Raw genomic sequence first — 19912 nt, 5'->3', positions numbered from 1 at the left:
CTCTGGCTTATAGTAGCCTGATACTGAAAACGGATGGCACCATGTTTATAAAATTCTTTTTTCCTTCAGTGAGGCTCCTGAGTCCTGATTATTGGAGCCTATGTTAAGTGTCCAATTCAGTGCATACAGCACCGTGGTTTTCCAACTGCTTAATGTATTGGAAAAAGTGTATGATAAAGGATAAAAGCTCCTATTTCAGTGACCTGTAGTAACTAGTGAGGTACCATAACACATACCATAAGTGTTAAGATCACTTCTTTGCTTTTATTGATTGAAAAAGATTACATCTGATTTTGACTCTTTCATACTTGGCTGGTAAACATGACAGATTTGTCAGCTGAAAACACGGCAGAAGAAGTGAAGGGAATTCCAAAAGTCATTTTTTCAGACTGGACAAAAATCAAAATGTAATGATTGGAAGAAATACAATAAACAGAAGGTGAGCAGCACTTCAAATTTCAACTAGAGACTCCGCCAGATGTTCTTCTTTCTCATTTACCAAACAAGAAATCTAAAAGCTCAAGTCAGCCTCACTTCAATACTGAAAAGGTTTAGAACACTGCTACATGTTATGTTACTAACATTGTTAGTGACACAGTGAATATTGCAAGATGCAAGTAAATACATTAAGACAGAAAGAAAAAATGCCCAGAAATTGTACAAACACATTTATGCAAGTTGGCATCTTGTACTCATTAATCTTCCTTTCACTCCAACTCTTAACACAGATCATCTCGCCATCCTGCTCTAACTTCCTAAAAAAAAGTTACTCTCATATTTTAATATTTTAATACAGACCATAAGACCATACTGTAATACACCTGTTTTAAGGTGCTCTTTTCTGTGATTCAGGCAGATATTTTACAGGTAATCAAAAGGATTAGGGATTCATGTGAGATGGAAACAATGGCCAACCAAATTAAAGAAGATTTAGAGAAATTTGATATGAAAAAAATGGCCAAAAATGTCTGTATATATATTCAGACGTCCTTAAGAGGTTCAGAATTCAGAAGTCAATTCAGAATTAAAATATAATTTTAAAACTTAATGCTTCTATATGGTTCTCTTAGAATGTCCCCAGATGTTGTTCCAATGGAATTGACCTGCTAAATTCTAATAAATCCAAGTAGTAAACAGACTAAACAAGTTTAAACATTCAATAAAGATGATGCACCATGACAAAGTTCTAGGAATTTAGAACTGTTGATAACAGAGCTGCTGTAGTAAACTGGTCTTTATTACAGAGCACATCAAAAAAGAAAGAAGAAAATCTGTGAAACATAAAGAAACGTTTTATAGTTTTATTGATAAATTATTATCCTTTTTAAAAAGACACAAGGCATATTTCAACGTGAACTACTGCTTTTAGTGTTTTTTCAATGTACAAAGTTTTTTCCACATTCAGAACAAGATATTTATTGTGCCCATTTTGTCAACAGAATTCTGAACTATTGTAGATGCTACTGAATTGTTATAGATCCAAGAAACAAGCTGTAAGCAGGAAGAAATTTCACAATACATTACAGGGAATTACATAGAGAGGATTCTAAATACTGTAACTGTTCCTTTTCTGACATAGGCAACTCAAACACTGGTGCAGAAAACCATGCATATGCGATTTCTAACATCTGTGATAAAAATAAGCTTTACCAACCTGTTAGAAGGCAATTGGAGTGTTGAAATACATTACATGTGTAGAGCTGATGACCAGAATTACCTAAAATAAGGTTTATTGCTTAAACTGAATGCAAGCGGTACAGGATGAAGTTAATTTTAAGGTTCAAGAACATACAAGTTACTGTTTCTGAAAGGCTAAGACCTATAAAGTATATTGATGAATCTGTTAATAATGACACAATGGATGTAACACAATAAAGGTCCTTACAGTTCAGGTTATTCTAAAAAAAAACAACATACAGGCTGTTTCTGACACAATAGAACTCAGCTGATGTCTTTCGAGCTGGGCAACCTAGCAGCAAAAGAAAATATTAATTGCATAAAAATGTAGTGCAATGGGCAATTGTTCTTAAAAGGTTACTTCTTTTGGTCTAGTTGGTAACAAAACGCAGTACTTAAAACGTGTAAAATGTCCACCGTCTAGCATCCAACTCTGCCAAACTGAATCCACCAGAGAAAAGAAGGGTCAAAGAAAAACTGCATGTTAAAGACAAGTCTATGCAAAACTGTTCTCCGGATAGCTGACTTTAACAGCTCCCCAGTAACAAGCCCGGACCAGGCAGATTAAACCCAGGAGGTAGGCGAAAGCCCAGGACACATAGGTGGCATGATAACGTCTAGCAAAGTCTTGGGTACCAACCTTCCAGAAAGGGTAAGAAAAACAAATACAAGTTAGATGAGGAATTAACAAGAACATCGTGGTTACAGCTAGCACTTAAAAGTTGATTTCATGTACAGCAGACTTGTTCAGGGGAATATATCTGAACATTTTAGGGTATAAAGAACTCTTGTGGTAAGCAACTCACATTCGGAGCATAAATATCCTGAAAAAAATGCTGGGCTACGATGATGGATAATATTAGTGTCTGTTTTAATTACTACATATCACCCCCTCTATGTTACTCAACCTAAGAAAATTAGTTAAGAACATATTTATTTCTTTTTGTAATAGGGTAAATACCAAATCAATTATGTGCAGGGTTTAACTTTGGCTTTATTCTTATTTCATTACGCTAGATAATATTCTACAGCTACACTGCATTGTCAAAAACTGGAATATCATGAAGTTGCATTGAACATAAAAGCAAGGCCTGAATGGGTAAGGAGGAGCCACAGCTTACTTACAGTTAATCCGACACCGATGAAGATGCACATCATGCCGATAGTGACGTATGCACAGCAACGCCTTCGTGGAAGAGCACTACCGACAGAAGATCTGGAGAAACAGCACCAACTAATTTACACATTCCTTCAAAGCGCTTTTGCAGCATCAAACAGAAAGAGCCTTCATTTTAATAAGAAATGACACTGCTCATTTTGTGTCTGCAGTTAAGAATTCCCATTGCGTTATCACTTGAAATTCTACTTCCTACCAAATTCCCTCTTTAAGCATTTTTATTTTTCTGTATCATGAGCCATACTCTGATTATTGGCACTCATTCAATCACACGTCTGGTTTCATCACAACCATCCTGTTTTATGAACTATGAAAGCACTTTGAAAGGTAATATTGTCATGTCACATTTTAATCACACCCAGACCAGAGCTTTAACTTATCTTGGTACAATGACCACATGGAAAACTAATGAACATCTCCAATATTGCCTCTGGTTTTAACAACTTTGAAAATATGCAGCCCATATAAATATATGTATGAATAACATGAAAATACTTCTCTTTGCAAGGAACTTGAAAAAACGTGTTTATATGCTTGCTAATGCAGGTAATCACTATCCTGGCAATTTCTAACCAATCTATTCCCTAAGAAAACGATAAAACAGCACAGTACCATATACCTGTGAACTCAGCTTGGATTTGGAAGTCTGCACATGCTGTGTGAGCAAAACTGAAACAGTTTCTCAAAAAGGGTCTTTTACAAGAGTTCGAAGTACAGTAAATGATAAATCACCCAAACAATGTGCCATACAATGGAATACAAGACAAAAAAAGCCTGAAATCATAATTATATGCTGCTTCTTCTCAAATTTGTATCTTAAGAGACATACATACTTTTCAATGGCAGAAATTGACCCCTATCAAGAGCCACTCAATGGGAGTTGCAAATGAAATGTTTGTAGGGCATCACCTGCTTGTAATTTTAACTATAGCTGAAAATGATGCAAAGCATCTCTGCAGGTTTCAGAAATGGCCATACTGTATGTCTTCACCTGACGTTTGCACCCTAACTGGTAAAATAGCTTAAGCATTTTGATTTTATGTATTCTTGTCGAAACATGGTATGCCATTACATTAAAATGTTCCTAAAACAAGCAGTATGATTTTGTAAGAGAATTCTAGGAAACTAAGCTTAACATCCATCAGGATTCATGGAATTCATAAGGATTGTTTTTTACAATTTTTTTTCTTGAATATTTCTGTCAGGATTTGTATTTGTCCTTGAATTATGTAATGTGGCTCTGCAGAATACTGGTAGTTATGAAGAATAGGTAAAGGTTTATTCCAGAAAGGAAAAGAAAACAACATTTCGGCTGTGAAGCCTTCTTCTTCTATCGCTTGAGAATGGAATAAACTTTTACCTGTTCCTTTGCAGCCTACGCATGCTGACGCAGCTCCCTATAACCCGTTATGAGGAGTGCTCAAAGGAATATGACAATGCAATAAACGGAAGGAAAACGCCTATCAGCAACAACTATTCAAGACTCTCTGAGCTCTTAACAACATTAAAATGTGCATTATGTTAAAGTGTTGCAGAACATGTTGACAGGAGTTCTATAACAATTGTGTCTAGGAGGCTGCAACATGCTCACAGCAGGCATGAATACTGGTATTACACTCCAAGGCACAGCAATGCCTAAATGACAACAGATTGTCAACCAACTGGTTAACTGGCAGAAATACAGGAGAGGAAAGTGTCTCACATTTAGCGAGCATAGTACTCTTTGGCTTTGACTGAAATACCTGCATATTAAAAAGCAGCAAATACTAAAGATGCAGTCAAGAGAAATACCTAAGGCTTGCTAATAACAGGTAACGTATGCACAGAGTCTGCTGGGAGCCGGAGACAAAAGAAAAGTGAATAAATAACCCAGCTAGACTGCAGCCCAGATCAGAGTTTCAGTATTATTTTTGGCAGGAGAAGCCCACAGTGCATCATGTGACCCATCCAGCTCCCTGTCTTGTCTAATTAAAACAACATCTCACATGTTTTGCATGTGACTGGATTTACACTGTAATACCTTTCTGACACAGCTTCCTAAGATTTCTAAAGTTTAAACTTGCAGATATTAATCAACACTGGACAGCAACATTTCTCATGTGTGCGTTTTAAATTTTGCTTAGAAGGGACCATTTACAGAATTTGGAATAATAAATTAAGCTTGGGAGGTCCCACTGGTTGTTTCTTGTCATGCCATTTCTAAATCTGTAAATTGATGATAAAGTTAACTCATTTTCCTATATCACCTCAATTGTTTCCATATGTGGGGCAGACCTTTTAAATTAAATTCAGGGAGCTGGCAGCAAACAGCAAATTTGTCCAGATCTTTTAATATAATATTTCTAGCTGGCTCTTGAAATGACATCCGTATCACATAAACAACTGGATTGCCTAAAACAGAATTAAGTACACAGGGGACTAGAAGCCAGATCTCCTACTATGAGGTCCTCTTAATTAATCTTAGCATCACTCTAAACTCTACACTTGAGCTTCATCGGACAGCAACACCACTTACACTGGTATTAGGTGTCCCATTCCCCTGTTACTGCCTGACAGCTGTCTGGCATCACAGAGCTCTTACTGAGCCATTCCCATATCAATGTTATCTATCACCAGCTATGGGTTTCTTATTTTCCTCTATATTGACTTAGAGATTGTCATTAAAACCAAAGCAGAAGCCATTAGATATTCTTAGCTTCACTGTCTGCTTAGGAATAATATATACACTCCAGAGAAAATGTAAAAAAAAAACAAGAAACTTACATTTTTTTGCAGTGTGGGCATTTTGCCAATGTGTTGAATCGGAGCTCCATCCACTGTAAATTAAAGAATTATACGTTAGGCCTGACAACATGATTACTGTGCTTCTTGCTAAATGTAAAGTGTTTTCGTTGTGCCTTTAAGGACAAGGCTCATGGAACAGGCTAGTCCGTTAATGTAACAGTGCTCTAGGAAAGTAATCTGCACCTCAGACTGGGGTTTCCCCTGTCATGCTGAACACTGCTTCATGATCTAACGTTTTTGCTGGCTTATTACATGCTATGAAGTAACACAATCACAGATCAGAAAATATTCTTTTAGGAATCGGATGTTCGTTTTTAAAGAAGACACAGCACTATAGACACATAAATTAAGATAGTATCATTTCTGAAAATAACATAAATTCAGTCCTTAGCTTGCTTTCCTTCTCATTGGTACATCTTAAACATTCTTAGAGGCTCCTATGACAGAGTCACTGGTATTGCAACAAACTGAAACATAAAATGCCCGTGCCTTTTTTCATACTGAATACTGTCAGTACCATCACATGATGCAGCTTTTGTGGAAGCATGTTGGCACAACAATCAAAATCTTAAGGTTCCAGTTCTATTTTTAAATTCCTAAATATTACATGTTGCAAATATCTGAGCTTCAGAGCTAAGGATCAAACACTCAGGCCCTCAAATTTACCCTTAATAAAAATCACTGCTCCTGGAGCAACACTATTTTGCAGTTAATGATTCAAAAGAGTTATATAAATTAGCTACTATAACTTAAGAGAAGGCAGAAGTTAGGATCCTGGACTTAACTGGACTTAGCTGAAAAGTTGTGGGATCAAATCCCATGTGAAACAATGTTGCTTGTACGCTTGAGCCAGACACTTCTCCCAAACTGTTCCAGTAAAATACCCAGCTGTACAAATGGGTGCAAATAAAAGTTCCTTTGGATGAAAGCATCTGTCAGATAAATTCATTTACCACATACGTATTTTTAGTTAAAAAAAAATCTCAAACCCATCAGCCTGCCCTTTTATCACAGACACTGAAATGAAAACCTTGTTTAGAATGTATTAAATCTGACGACATGCAATATTGTTCCCAAAACATAAATTACAGAAAACAGAGCTCAACACAAAGCAAGGATTCAGCAGAGCAGTGGGTCCTACTCCGAGGTGTAGCTCCCTTGCTTTTAAGCAGGTAACACAAGTCCGGGCAGGTCGTACGTACTAGGAATGTATTGCCACAGTGTCCGCACAATACGCGCATGCCTTCGGGCTGGACTGGCAGAGCGGGCTGCGCAGGTTGTTCCTCTGGAATCACCATCACTGGGCTGAGATTGATTATTCGTCTGCTGTGGGAAAGGAGAGGAGTACAGCCTGGTTCGACACAGGCAGCTCAACACACATACCATCTCCCATTTTCTCAATACAGTAACCTCCTGTATATTCTACAGCACTGAGCAGAGAATGGAGGAACATATTTCGCATACTGTCACTGTGAGCTGAATTATAAATATTTAAAAATAAACTGCTACACAGTGCGAGTTTTGATTTCGTTTTTTTTTTTGCCAAAGTTTCCTAATTCTGAAAATCCATCCAAAATGAGGATGGGTTTTACCTTTCTGAGGTTTTCCGTTTCCTCCTTCTATTTAACAGTGCTTAACATTTACTTAAAGACAAAATAAGCAAGTGAAGTTTTAGGCATATTGTTTAGCAACAGGTGACAATTTATTTCTGTAATTTGAAAATCATAGCAAGCAGCAAACGGTAAACAAGGTTGATGCCGTTTAACTTAATGCAACATGACCATCATATATAAAGGATACTTCTACTTCCTTCAAATAAATTTAAAAGGATCGCACCGTGGTGTCCAGGTTAAAAAAAATCTGAATCTCCAGACACTTAGTGAAATTAATAAAAATTGTTTAATTATTGGATGAATTCTAAACACACACCTCCAAGGGCTCCAGCAATAATGTCTAAAATGTGGTGTCCTGCACGGTCAGCCTTTTCTTGTATGAAAAAAAACCCACCTTTATCTCTCACAGAAAAAAAAAATCAAATCTTTTGATCCTCCGCACATCTTGCCTAAGAAAAACAAGTACACCGTCCAAAGATCACAATTCATGGTCCGGCCACTGTGGGCCTAGTAGTACCTTAAGCCACACTTACCAGTTGGGCCTTGGACATCCTATCCTCCGAGACGTATCTTTACAGATTAGAAGACAGTTGCATGGACATCTCACATACTTCTTTCCTGCTGGAGGGTTTTTGATAGGCTAGGCAAGAAGGAATACCACGTCACCGGATGCATAGTGGCCTCCCTAAGGCGCTACATTCACAAACGACTAACTCCAATGAGCATGTAACTTTGGGGACTGTCTGCACCCCTCCAAACAAATCACAGTGGTGCAAATAAAGCCCCACAATCACTGCTCTGAGATAGCAGCTCAATAAGAAATACTGTCTGCACGGGCACGGGCTCCAAAGGACATGCCACCCAAAGATGCCAGCTCCTTGCACAGAGCTGCAAACACTTGACTACACTGCTGCATGGTCTAGATGTCTGCATGTTGATGTTCTAGCCTTGGAGAAACCATGGCAAGTCCAGTTTTCAGCCAGCTTGTCTTCAAAGAGATGGGAAGGTCATAGTTAATCTAAAAGTACAAATGTTTAATTTGAACCAGGAAGCCTGAAAATTACCCAATGACTGCTGCCACACTAGTTACCTCTACTGTGACCATCTGACCACTGTGCACCAAGGGATTTTGTGGGGTTTGAAAGAGATAAGATAGGATCACTTTATTAGCCATATACAATTTCTTGCATTAGGAATATATCTTTTTTGCATACCTCAGCTTGCTCTCCATGAGACACAGACACACAGACAGGGAGAGAAGCTTGGGGTCAGAGTGCAGGGTCAGCCATTGTACAGCGCCCCTGGAGCAGTTGGGGTTAAGGGCCTTGCTCAGGGGCCTAATGGAGTAGGGAAGACAGTTGCATGGACTTTGTCGGCCGCAGGATTTGAACCAGCAACCTTCCAGCCACAGGCGCACATCCTTAGCCACAGTGTCACCTCTCTGCCCCAGTCTGTATAGACTGTATAGGTATAAGTCTGTATAGGTCAGTTAAGCTGACATTCAAAACCTCACTAAGAATAAGAGAGTTTGTCTTTAGCGGTAAACAGTAAATCATTATTATCCTTATGCTGTATTTTTTATTTTATTAACAAAAGCTATATAGAACATTTTTCTACCATACCACCGGTAGAATTCAGTTACACCATCCACAATATCTACTGTAATTGTATCTTTCTTGACTGTGTAGAAGGAGTAACATCACATCGTGAGGTTTTTCGTGGTCATTTGTTCTCATTTATCTCTTATAGGAATAAGGTTGTCATTCTTTTTATCCTGCTGCAGTTAATTACCCTTCAAAATAAAACCATCACATTTACTCAATGCTATACTGTAGATGAGAGCACAAATAGCAGACTGTTTAACAGCACAAGGGTATGCAGGCAGCCTGGCCTGAGACCTGCTCACGACAGCACACCAAAGCTAAGATACAGCTGTAAATCACTTAATGTGTTCATATTTTAAACTTGTTCTTTTAAATAAATCGCCTTCCATCAAGTACAAAATAAAACATACTGGTAAGACTGCCTATTAATGTCATCTACTGTAGCTGCAATCCCATTGCCTTGCAGCCTGTGCAGAAGCAAGCATAAATTCTGTCAGCACAGCACCTAAGATAATCTGTTGCCACAGCAGAATGAACCATTTTATCGATGCGTTTAGAGAGAGGGGGAGGGGTGGGACTGCTGAGATACAACCATACTACACACTAGGATCAGATGTGACAAAATGACCATCACTACCCTCTCTAAAAAAAGCTCCGATATTAAAAAAAAAAAACACAAACACATCAGGAAAAAATGGAGAAGAAGGCAGGACTGTGGACAAGACTGACGGGCGCCTACCGTGGCCTCATTGCAAACGGTGCATTTAACCACGTGCTGATGCAGCTTGCCATCCAAGTTGATGAGAGACTGACACACCCGGCAGTTAATGACGGGCACACCACTGGCGTCAGGACTGGCTATGGCAGTGTAAGGAGGAGGCAGTTCTGCTGCAGAGGACAAAAGGAAATAAAAGCTCATTCAAATAATCCAAAACGGGGTGTTCTCGGGAGGGGGAAAGACAGGCACTAAGACCACATGAGCTCCACAATGTTTTCGGCTGCCGCCTTTCTGACAACATTCAAACTCGAAATCCTCCAATTCCACTTCTTTCGTTTTATGGACCGATTCTTCTAAATGGTCTTGCGATGGAAATGAAGGTGTTGGCTCTGGCTTTTTGATGCTGCTTTCTGTTCTTGGGAGTTGGGTGTTCATCACGTTCGACCTTCAAGATTGCCTTATTTCACTAAGAACTGGGCAAGAGATTGCCTAGAATGGTTTTAAAAAACTCTGTAGTAAAGAGTCACACAACAAAATCATAGCAGGAAAAAAAAAAAGACATCAATACATTCTCAACAAACAATGACAAAGAATAATAAACCACTGCACTACATCTCTTAACTTTTTTTCTTTTCTGGATATTTTAGCAGGTAAGTCAACTGAGAACAAACTCCCTGTTACAGGAACAACCTGTAGACCCATTTACACATAGCAGGGCAATTTACTAGAGAAATCTGAGTGAAACCAGATTGGTCAAACATACAACAGCTGCCCACCTGGAATTTAAACCCACAACCCTGCAGTCTGGCACCTAGAGTGTAGAGCCCTGACACTGTGGTATTTTTGCTACAGTGGCATTTTTCAGGCCCAGATGCCTGAACCAATTGAGCAGCAGGAGCAGTCAGTAACATCAGTCGGTAAAACTAATCTGTCTCGCGACAGCCTAAACCCAGCTCATGTTTCCTGTTAGTCGGTGAACAATCCAGTGCTTGGAGACGCCTGCTGCCCAACGACAGGAAGAGCCGACAGTGAAGGATCAGGAAGTGCTGTCGCCACAAACACTTCAAAGTTTAAAACGAGAGAAACCAGAAAAGGTGTACCACTAAATCGATCAAATTAAAACAACAAAGAAGGGTATAAATGTTTATAGGCAAGTATTTTATCATAATGCTGCAGAAGTCATGCTGTCTTCCTATTTCTTTTTCTGCGTTTTTTAAAAACTGCTGGAGACCGTTCGAGATATTTGCAAGCATCCACTCCTGAAGGCAGCAACAGCAAAGAGGCCTGCAGTCTGGACGGATCTATGCTGTCTCTTGGCCACAATCTCCAGTGCGGCAATGCACAACTTCTCAAGAACAGCTCAGGTTGTGTAGGCGTTGGTCAGCGAAGTTCTCCTTAGCGTGCCAGATGCAGAGGGTACCAGGGAACCTGTAGTGTCAGCAAGAGCTGCTTCACTCTTTCTGTGGAAGCTAACTCTGCCATGGCGGCTCCTGTGGGACCCGCCAGTGTGAAATGGCCCGACTGTGACAGAACGCTGCTCTGTCTTCCTTCCTCCCTGTGCCTGAGTACGGGTTTGAGCAACGCAAACTTGTAGGGTTGCAGGAAGAACTGGTGGCTTTCCAAACTGGTTGGTCGCAGAAAGAAACACGATAATCCATCCGTGCATTTTCCGGCCACTCAACCTGGTAAGCTTAACAGTAAGCAAGTAAAAGAAAAAGACCAGTTAACAGGTCTAACAGGTCCAGGTGGATGCTGCACATTGGTGGTGGTGGAAGGGAGTCCCCATTACCTGTAAAGCGCTTTGAGTGGAGTGTCCAGAAAAGTGCTATATAAGCATAAGCAATGATTAATTATTATTAATGAATATACAAATGTAGTGCCACAAAAGTCACAACTCACTGTGCATGTCCGTTTAAATGTTCTTTCAAGGCATCGGTGTGCTATTATCAATTGGCACATGCATTTGCCTGCACATTTCCTGCCATTTGGAGCCACCTTGACCCCCAGAGTGGATGCTGCTTTCAAAAATAGGATAACGATCAGTTAATATTGCTGGCAATGTGCTTGTTTCCAGCACTCTGCTCCCCCTCAAGAAGCTGAGCTACTTAAATCTTAAAGGAGCCAGCAGAGGAAATGATGCCACAGATTGCAATTCAGTTCAGCTGTTTTCTGATTTGGATAACTTGAAAGAGCATTCTAGTTTAGGCTTAATACATTCTGGTGTTCATGGAAATGAGGAATAAAAATATGGGAGTAGCTAGGGTCATATATATATACCATGCCTGAAAAAAACAGTCCTAATCCATGCACCACTCTGGTAGTATTTCGAATTGACTTTATTTCTCCTGAATGAACCAATTACATATGAGTAATTATCTCACCATGTTTGTAATATATGGTCTGCTCTCTAAAAAGGTCCTGTTTTGTAGATAATGTTCAATTAGCAAAATGCTTTTGCATTTACAAAATGCATTGCACTGAGATTTAACAAAAAATGATACTCCCCAAACCCTACCTGAATGTACTGCAAAAATAAGCACATGATCACAGAGAGAGCAGGCAATAGCTACGCACTCGCTGGCCCACAGAAGGAAGCTCTCTGTGAGACACCATGCTGTGTGATAAAGGTGAAGTTACTGTGTCAGTGGGAATTTACTTCCAAGTATTCTTCAGGATACAGGGAGACTTGATGGACTGTAAAAACAGCAATATAAAAATGAAAGTGCCATTTGCTCGGAATTATACTCTATTTTTATCATGAAACATTCCAAGCGCTGAAAAGTAAAGAAATGGATGCACACAGAGAGGATGATTTAGTTTACACATTTTAAACCATAGACAATCTTAGTTGCACATTGAATGCTTTCTGTGAACTATGATTGAAGATTATAGGCACCGCTGGTTTGGTAACAGGATATGCAGGGAAAATTTACTTAATGCTGCATCATAGTGTTACTAATGCTAATTGCTTAATGCTGAAGTAACAAGGCATAGTGTTACTTCAGTAAACTTGCTAGAAAGAACATGTTATAACTGTCAGCTACACAAACAAATGTGGAAGGAAAGCGAGAACCATTTAAAGACACACATCCAGCTAGGGGAAGTGATGTCATCACAAATAGCTCTTACCTCTTATTTCTTAATTTTGTTCTGTCAAAACAACAACCCAGGGGAAGGAGATAATCCAGTCTCCATTGTAGGCGAGTCAATTCTGAGCGCATTAGAGCAGAATCGCCCTTACATTCATTGTGGTTTCTAACCTGTACCCGATGATCACCATTTTACACACGTGTTGGTCTTTTACAGTAATCTATGCCAAAGAATTGAAAGAAAGAGAAAAGGCTTACGGAAGTTCAATTGAAAAGCTCTGGTACAGAGAAAATGTAGGGTAAAACAATCAAAATAACTGAAGTTAATACGTTTAAATAAAAATAGCGTCGTTTTTAAAAACACAGAAGTAAAAAAAACAAATGCCTTCACCTGTATTTTATTTAATTTCTATTACTAGATTTAACAGTTTATATCAGAAAATCATCAGAGTTTCATGTCTAGCTGATTAACAGATAAAATGTCTATACAGCCCCACAGCCACTCCTTAATTAAACACTGGCAGGCCGAACCGTGAGAGCATCACCACTAACTATCCAGTAACAAACATTTCCTGCTTGGATTGTATGCAGTGAAGATTACCTTATTTTATCTTTAACTGCTGTAACAAACAGCACAGCTCTACCCAATAATTTGTATTAATTTATTTTGAATAATCACAATCACTTTTTTAAATTAAGACTTTGTCAGATCATACTTTTTCTCATTGTAGCTTGCAGTTTCTGCTTTAAGTAATACTGGCTTTTACGTTTTACGTTAATGTTTACGTTGAAAATTCAGTAATAGTTTTTTTCATTTTTTATTATCCTGCGGGCCAATTAAACTTTCTTCACAGGCCAGCACTACCACTACTAACTCTTTTCTACAAGCACAACAGGTTTATCAACATGTTCTGTGTATACCAATAAATCACAATGATATCGGGAGCAAAGCCGAAAATCTTTTCCTTCCCTCTAAACAGAGAGCTTCTAATGTTCACAATGTCCTTTGATTTACATTTCAATAAAATCAAGAATCACACCCTTTTTGCTACAAGCGCACTACTGGGAGCAAAACCAATTTCAGTACGCTAAAAAGCCAAGACCCCTCTCAAGCTTGGTCAGGGCAGAATGTTTTTAAATTACTACAGGTAATGGGACTCACAGGATGAAAATGAGTGGTTAATGAAGAGAGCTATTTCACTATAGCTGTGATATGAATCTTTTCTCAACAGGGAATTCTCATAAAAGCACAGAAAATATATAACTTAAGGCCTCTTTTAGAACAGGCTGAATATCACAGCCTTAACCATCTCCGTCCCTTCCTAGTACTGTGGTTTTCAAGTTCCTACGTAAAATATGCAAAATGTTGAAAAACCAGAAGCATAAAAGCCAGTCACGTGCAGTATCATGCATGGACAAAAACAATACGTTCTACCCCCACTTTAAAATGATTATTTAGTAGGCAATCACTCACATGCTGTATTATTTGTCATGTATTTAATGTATTAATTGTCATGTGTTGACAATTTCAGACTAAGCTTATTTTTGGTAATAATGAAGACTAAGGAGTATAACTTAAAGGCATTTGTCAAAAGCCAACTATAAAGTTTAACTTACTGTAACTTACAAATGGCACAGGCTTTGCATTATCAGAAATTATTGCAAGAGCAAACAATTTTTGCACTACTGATGAATTTAACCATTATGGTGCATTGGATAAACTAAAAGAATCAGACAAGTGACTAAACAGCAATAATGATGATGATGATGAGTAAACAAGTGGATTTTGACATGAAGACCAAGAAAGCCATTTGCAAAAGAAAGAAGACTAAACATTTAAACAATCTATAAAACCCAAAACAGTCAATGAACGTACAGATTTTTAACAGATTGTGACAGAAGAAAGACATCGCACAGGGCGGGGAATTCAAGCTTTTGGGCAACACTGAAATCTCCAGTACAAGAAAAAAAACTAAGATTGCACACTATGCCAAAATACTCGAGGCAAAAATTGTAAATCCTTCAACAACACTGCACTTGATGAACTGCAAAGTTAATCGTTTCCAGGTGTACAATTCCCATAAAGATATATAGGAAATATAAAAAATGAGGTATTGACTCACTGCCAATGTTAGTATTAGTGCCATTATTGCACATGACCCCTTTTGCTCTGCAGGTTCAGGACACGTTTGTGCGACTGAAGCAAATCTGAAATTCTGCAATACATGTTATCAAGACATAACCTGGAGCACCTGGGACATGCGCAGAGTGTCTCATAGTGGTTTAAGTCTAGGTTATGTCACTGGCATTGTCTGCAATCGACACAGCCCAAGTGACGAAGCGCTGCTCAAGTCAGGTGACATGGGAGCGTGCAGCACTATGAGTGAGAGCAGCACTGAGCTTCCAGCCCGTCCTAACAGTGCTGCAGGCTGTTTGGGACTTGCAGAGTGAGTGTCGAATGGGTGGCAAGCTTCAGAGGAAAGGATCTTCGGTTTTCTCATGCTGGCACACAGAGTTCATTATCACTTGGTGGTTGGTGGCTCCAAAACTGGGATATATGAATAGATTTTTTTAATATAAAAACACATTTAACGGATGATACCGATACAATTTGGCATCAAATGTTTGCCGCAAGTTCAAAACTACAGTTTTCAAAAAGGAAAAAAAAACATTCACAGTTAGTGCTGAGTCACTGCAATCATCTAATCTGAATATAACTGAAAAATTAATTGTGGAAGGAAGCCAAGGACTGGCAGGAACCTGTAGTTTGACGACAAGAAAAGTTGCAAAATCAGAGAGTGAGAGAGCATATGTGGGCGGTGGTGGCATAGCACAGATGCCTAATTTGATGAATACAGCAACCAAGTGAAGGTGTGCAAATAATTTTGGCTTTGAACAACAGTATTTGCAGTGTATGATTTGCTACGCATTTGTTTTAAAAGATTGTATGCAATGATGCTATATTATTATAACTTTAATGAAAATACAACAATAGTGTAGTATTTTCCCCATAATTGAAATGACCCTTGTCAATGCATGTTTTTGCAAAGTTATGCCAAATGAAGTCTATCCATTCTGCTTACTCGTTGTTCATCTTATCTCTTATAATCCCAAATAGTGAGAATTTTAACCAAACATGTCGCATTTCTTTCTCCCGAGTGTAAAAAGAATGTAGATTAAAAACTGTGGGAAAGGTTAACAAAGCCAGTAAGTAAATTTAATCAATGAAACACTTATGAGTATTAAACTGCTGCCACAAAGTCACATTTTCTGTATCATTAGCAAGGAAACTCTGCACAACATTTCTTGCAAAGGATATTCAAATATGTCCATGTGACTGCGTACTGATTGCAGCAGAAAGCAAAGATCCAACAAAGGATCTCATTTTTCTTATTTGCTTTTGCACATAAAACCTCGTGGCTTCTAGGTCAACAACACAAGAGAAAGTGTGAGAGTACGTGCGTCTTCACCTATGGCACCAGGATAATTGCAGGCCCCCTGTACTGCCCAGAGATCCTTAGAGCAATTAAGTATGGGCACCCCAGCAAGAGCAGAACTGTAAGGACAGAAGGGAGTAAAGCTCTGTGATTGAAGGCAGGAGGCCAGGTTATTCTTAGACTCTTCAGTCCATTTTATCGGTGCTGCCAAGGGGTTTCCAGTTTCGCAACGGGATTCGAGCAGCACCGCTTCGGCACTTCGTGAGTTGCCTCTTGCACTATTTCAAAGGCGGGAGGCCCAGATCGGCCGAACAGCCCTCTGCTATTGCTGCTAATCCTTTTCATGCACAGAAAGGCTGGTGCTCGGAAATGAATTTGCACCGGGAAGAGAAAGCACAGAGCGCGGCTTCCAATAATCCAGGCCTGAAAACATTTGATCAAAAAATACAACTGCTGGTTCTTCATAGAACAGATGTTCAAGGACATTGTTACGGAGCACTGTTTTCTGTGGATAACATGTTGATGGTTTACAACAGGGAATGTTTCTAAGAGGCGCCACATGAATAGCATTCAGATGCCAAGATGGCCAAGATTTCTCTTTAACCAGCGCAGCTTTTGAAAGCTGGCATTTTGTCCTACCAGCCTGTCGATGTTTTCAGTCTATTGCTGCAGAGGTAAGCCGTGGCACATTTCACAAATGAAACATTCTGTGAAAACACAGGTCTTACCGAGTGTCAAGTGTGATACAGATCTGTAAAAGCCCATCTACTCAGTTAAAGAAGACATTATCCTACTCCTTTCATTTACACCAGAGCTAATCGGAGTCAGTAAGCCTGTATTTACTGTATGTTGGCCAGTCGGGTCTGTTCAGTTCCCAAGCACCTCACGTTTGGAGCAGCACTGGCACAGTATATTAAAGCTCTGGAGAAGATTCCCCAATCCAAGAACTACCAAAAAAAACAATGACACAAATAATAAAGTAAAAATAGGGGCTTTCAACTGGAAAGAGGATAAGTCTGATATGTTGGTTATTCAATCTTTAACTATTAGTGTTAGTGTTAGTGTTTTAGTGTTAAACATTAGTGTTTTAAAAACGTGAGATTCATTCCCCTGCTTGAGAAAATATACTAAAATTCAATATGAAATATCTTAAACTAATTAATTAGGGTACATTTAATAAACAAGAAATAATACAGCATATTGTCGTTTCTTTAAGATACTAATTATGTGCAATTTTTCATGATGGGAATTTCTACAATATCAAGCACTGGTTTCCCCTGCAAATACACATTTAAATGTATTTTTACATTAACATTGAGGCCCAGTTACATGGGATACTCTGTGCCTCCGCTATCAGCTCGATAAAGTGCACCCAGGGAGCACAGCAAAGCATGATCTCTTTCAAAACAAAAATTAACACTTTAAGCAGCTCATGGCTATTACCAAAATGTTTGTGCTATGTTACTTATCCTCAATTGAATTATATATTTTTAAGTATCATTATTTGGTTTTACAAAAACCCCAACTTACATTATGAAACAATGATAATCCAAGGAATGTGAGGAACTCACTGGCACAATTTAACAAGCCAAGTGTACAGTATAACAGTAACCACATGACTTGAAAGCTCCCACTCTCATCTTGCCTTTATACTGTCTTTCACAGCCGACAGCATTAATCTAGCATTTTTCAGCCCAAAAGAACCCTGCACACACAGTAAGAGGGGATCCAACTCTAAGCATCTTAAGCACTTCTATGCACACAATAACAATGGCCAATGCGCCTTACAAATTCGGGCTTCATAGGAGAGTGGCTAAACGAAAGCCACTGCTGGAAAGAAAACACATCAAATCTCAATAACAGTTTGCCAGAAGGCAGGTGAAAGTCTCAGAGACGAGGTGAAAAAGGAATCGAAGGTCTGGTAAGACTAAAATTGACCTTATTGCCCTCAACGCTAAGCACCGTTTGGTGCAAGCGCAACACCACACGTTATCCGGACAGCACCGCCCCTACAGTGAAGCATGGCGGTGCTGGCGTCATGCTATGAGGATTCTCCCCGGCATCGTGGCCTGGAAGACTTGTGAAGACAGAAGAGGAGATGGATGCAGCAAAGTAGAGAAGAAGCCTGAAGGAGATTCTGCTGCAGCCCGCAAGAGACCACGGACTTGGGAGAAGATTCATCTTGCAGGACAACAATGACCCTAAGACAGACTGGAGTGGTTCAAAGCAAAAAGTCAATGCCCTGGAGTGGTCCAGTCAAAGCCTTTGAATCTTTAATCAGGAATGTGTGGCAGGAATTGAAAATTGCTCCTCACCAACAGCCCCCATCCATCGCGAGGGGGGCTTGAGCAATTCTGCAAAGCACAACGATCTCAAACTGCAGTGTCCAGATGGGCAAAGCTGGCAGAGATACTTATCCAAGAAGACTCGGGGTGGTCATTTCTGCCAAAGGTGCCTCTACCAAATATTCACTCAAGGGTCATAAGTATTTACACCATTGGCCCTTTTGTGTTTTATACTGATGACAAATTTAGGACAATCGGTGGAATTTTGTGTCACTTTGACATTACAGAGTGTTTTGTGTTGACCAATGACAACAAATCCCAATTAAATACACAATGTGATTCCATATTGTAACAGAATAAAATGTGAAAAGGTCTAAGAGAAATTAATGGTTTTGACAGCCACTCTGTTGGCACATTTGGGAATTCAATGTTTTCTTAATCCAGCTCATTTACAGCACTGAAGCTACTGGGGTATTCTCGGGATGCTAATGGCAAAACTTCATGAAAGGCAAATATGAAACCATAATCCATCTGTACCCAAAGGGGGGAAAAAAATCATTTCTGAAATTAAATGATACTGCTTCAAGAAAATGAAAGATCTTATTGAACTGTCATGGGAAATGAAGGTGAGGCCCTGAATAGGTCTGGGCAAAAGTAAAAGCAGCATTTTTATCCTGCTGTGTCAAAGAACAGCACCGCCAGCACAGGAATCCCAGTGCTGGAGATGGAAGGCACAACACAATAGAATTCTGCCCTTAGCAAGGATAAAACAGGCGCTCACGGTGTAATGATTACCGATCACTCCAGCACGTCCAGCAACAACATTGATTCTGGTTAATAAACAAATCATGACTGTGCTATTTCTAACGTGAAGGGACAGAATTTTCACATTAGACTCCGGCTTTTAAGACATATATACGTCTATAGGCCCCCATACAAGGGACTAGAACTAATTCCATTACTGAGCTCCGCTTCCAGCTCCACCTTTTTCATGTAAACCGGTCGGGCTAGCCGCAGATGCCCTTGCCCGTTACGTTTTCTTCGTTTTGTCTCCAAACGCCAACAACTCCGCACCACACAACCCCGGTGAACACACGAATGCCACGGGCGTACGCACGGCTCCGGCTTTACCTCTCGGGCTGGCGTCTTGCAGATACGGCGGCGCTGTAGGTGTGACATTACCGGAGTCTGGCAATGACAGCAAAGGAGACCGCTCATCCGCCGTTTCAGAAGCCATGTCTGCAAGCGGGATCGCCTGACAGCCGCAGAGTAACAACAACGGCGCCCGTAGCTTTCCTCCGCTTCTCTGGAAGCGGACCAATGCGTCATGAACAGCACAGACCCAGCAGGGCAGCTGTTTGGAGGCGGGGCCAAGAGGCGGAGGGCGGCCGGGATAAGCCAGGGAAACGTGGGAATGAGCACGGGAATCCTGCGCTAGTGCAACGCAGCGCTCCTGTCCAGGATTTCTTCCAGCCCAATCGTGTCTTCGCAGATGACTTGGGCTCAGATGATGCGTCGTGTCGTGTAG

The 19912-nt window shown here is 39.8% G+C and overlaps 1 protein-coding gene across 2 annotated transcripts; it reads right to left on the bottom strand.

Annotated features, from left to right (window-relative positions):
* Positions 1-1288: 1288 nt before the first annotated feature.
* On the bottom strand, positions 1289-19896 carry pip4p2 (phosphatidylinositol-4,5-bisphosphate 4-phosphatase 2). 2 transcript variants are annotated; one of them, XM_088929401.1, is made up of 7 exons: positions 19516-19896; positions 9595-9743; positions 7785-7891; positions 6841-6964; positions 5618-5670; positions 2803-2893; positions 1289-2317 (listed from the first exon to the last, which is right to left on the bottom strand). In XM_088929401.1, exons 1-7 carry the CDS (start codon positions 19619-19621, stop codon positions 2174-2176), a joined length of 774 nt encoding a protein of 257 aa, XP_088785527.1. In that variant the 5' UTR covers positions 19622-19896; the 3' UTR covers positions 1289-2173. The 2 variants fall into 2 exon arrangements, with proteins under 2 accessions (XP_088785527.1, XP_088785526.1); XM_088929400.1 differs by having other exon boundaries at positions 9595-9740; positions 19516-19724.
* Positions 19897-19912: the final 16 nt, after the last annotated feature.

This window comes from Atractosteus spatula, chromosome 12 (assembly GCF_055471065.1).
Source record: "Atractosteus spatula isolate fAtrSpa1 chromosome 12, fAtrSpa1.hap1, whole genome shotgun sequence".
In the NCBI taxonomy this organism is placed as follows: Eukaryota; Metazoa; Chordata; class Actinopteri; order Semionotiformes; family Lepisosteidae; genus Atractosteus; species Atractosteus spatula.
This window is presented reverse-complemented; position numbering and strand designations above follow the sequence as displayed.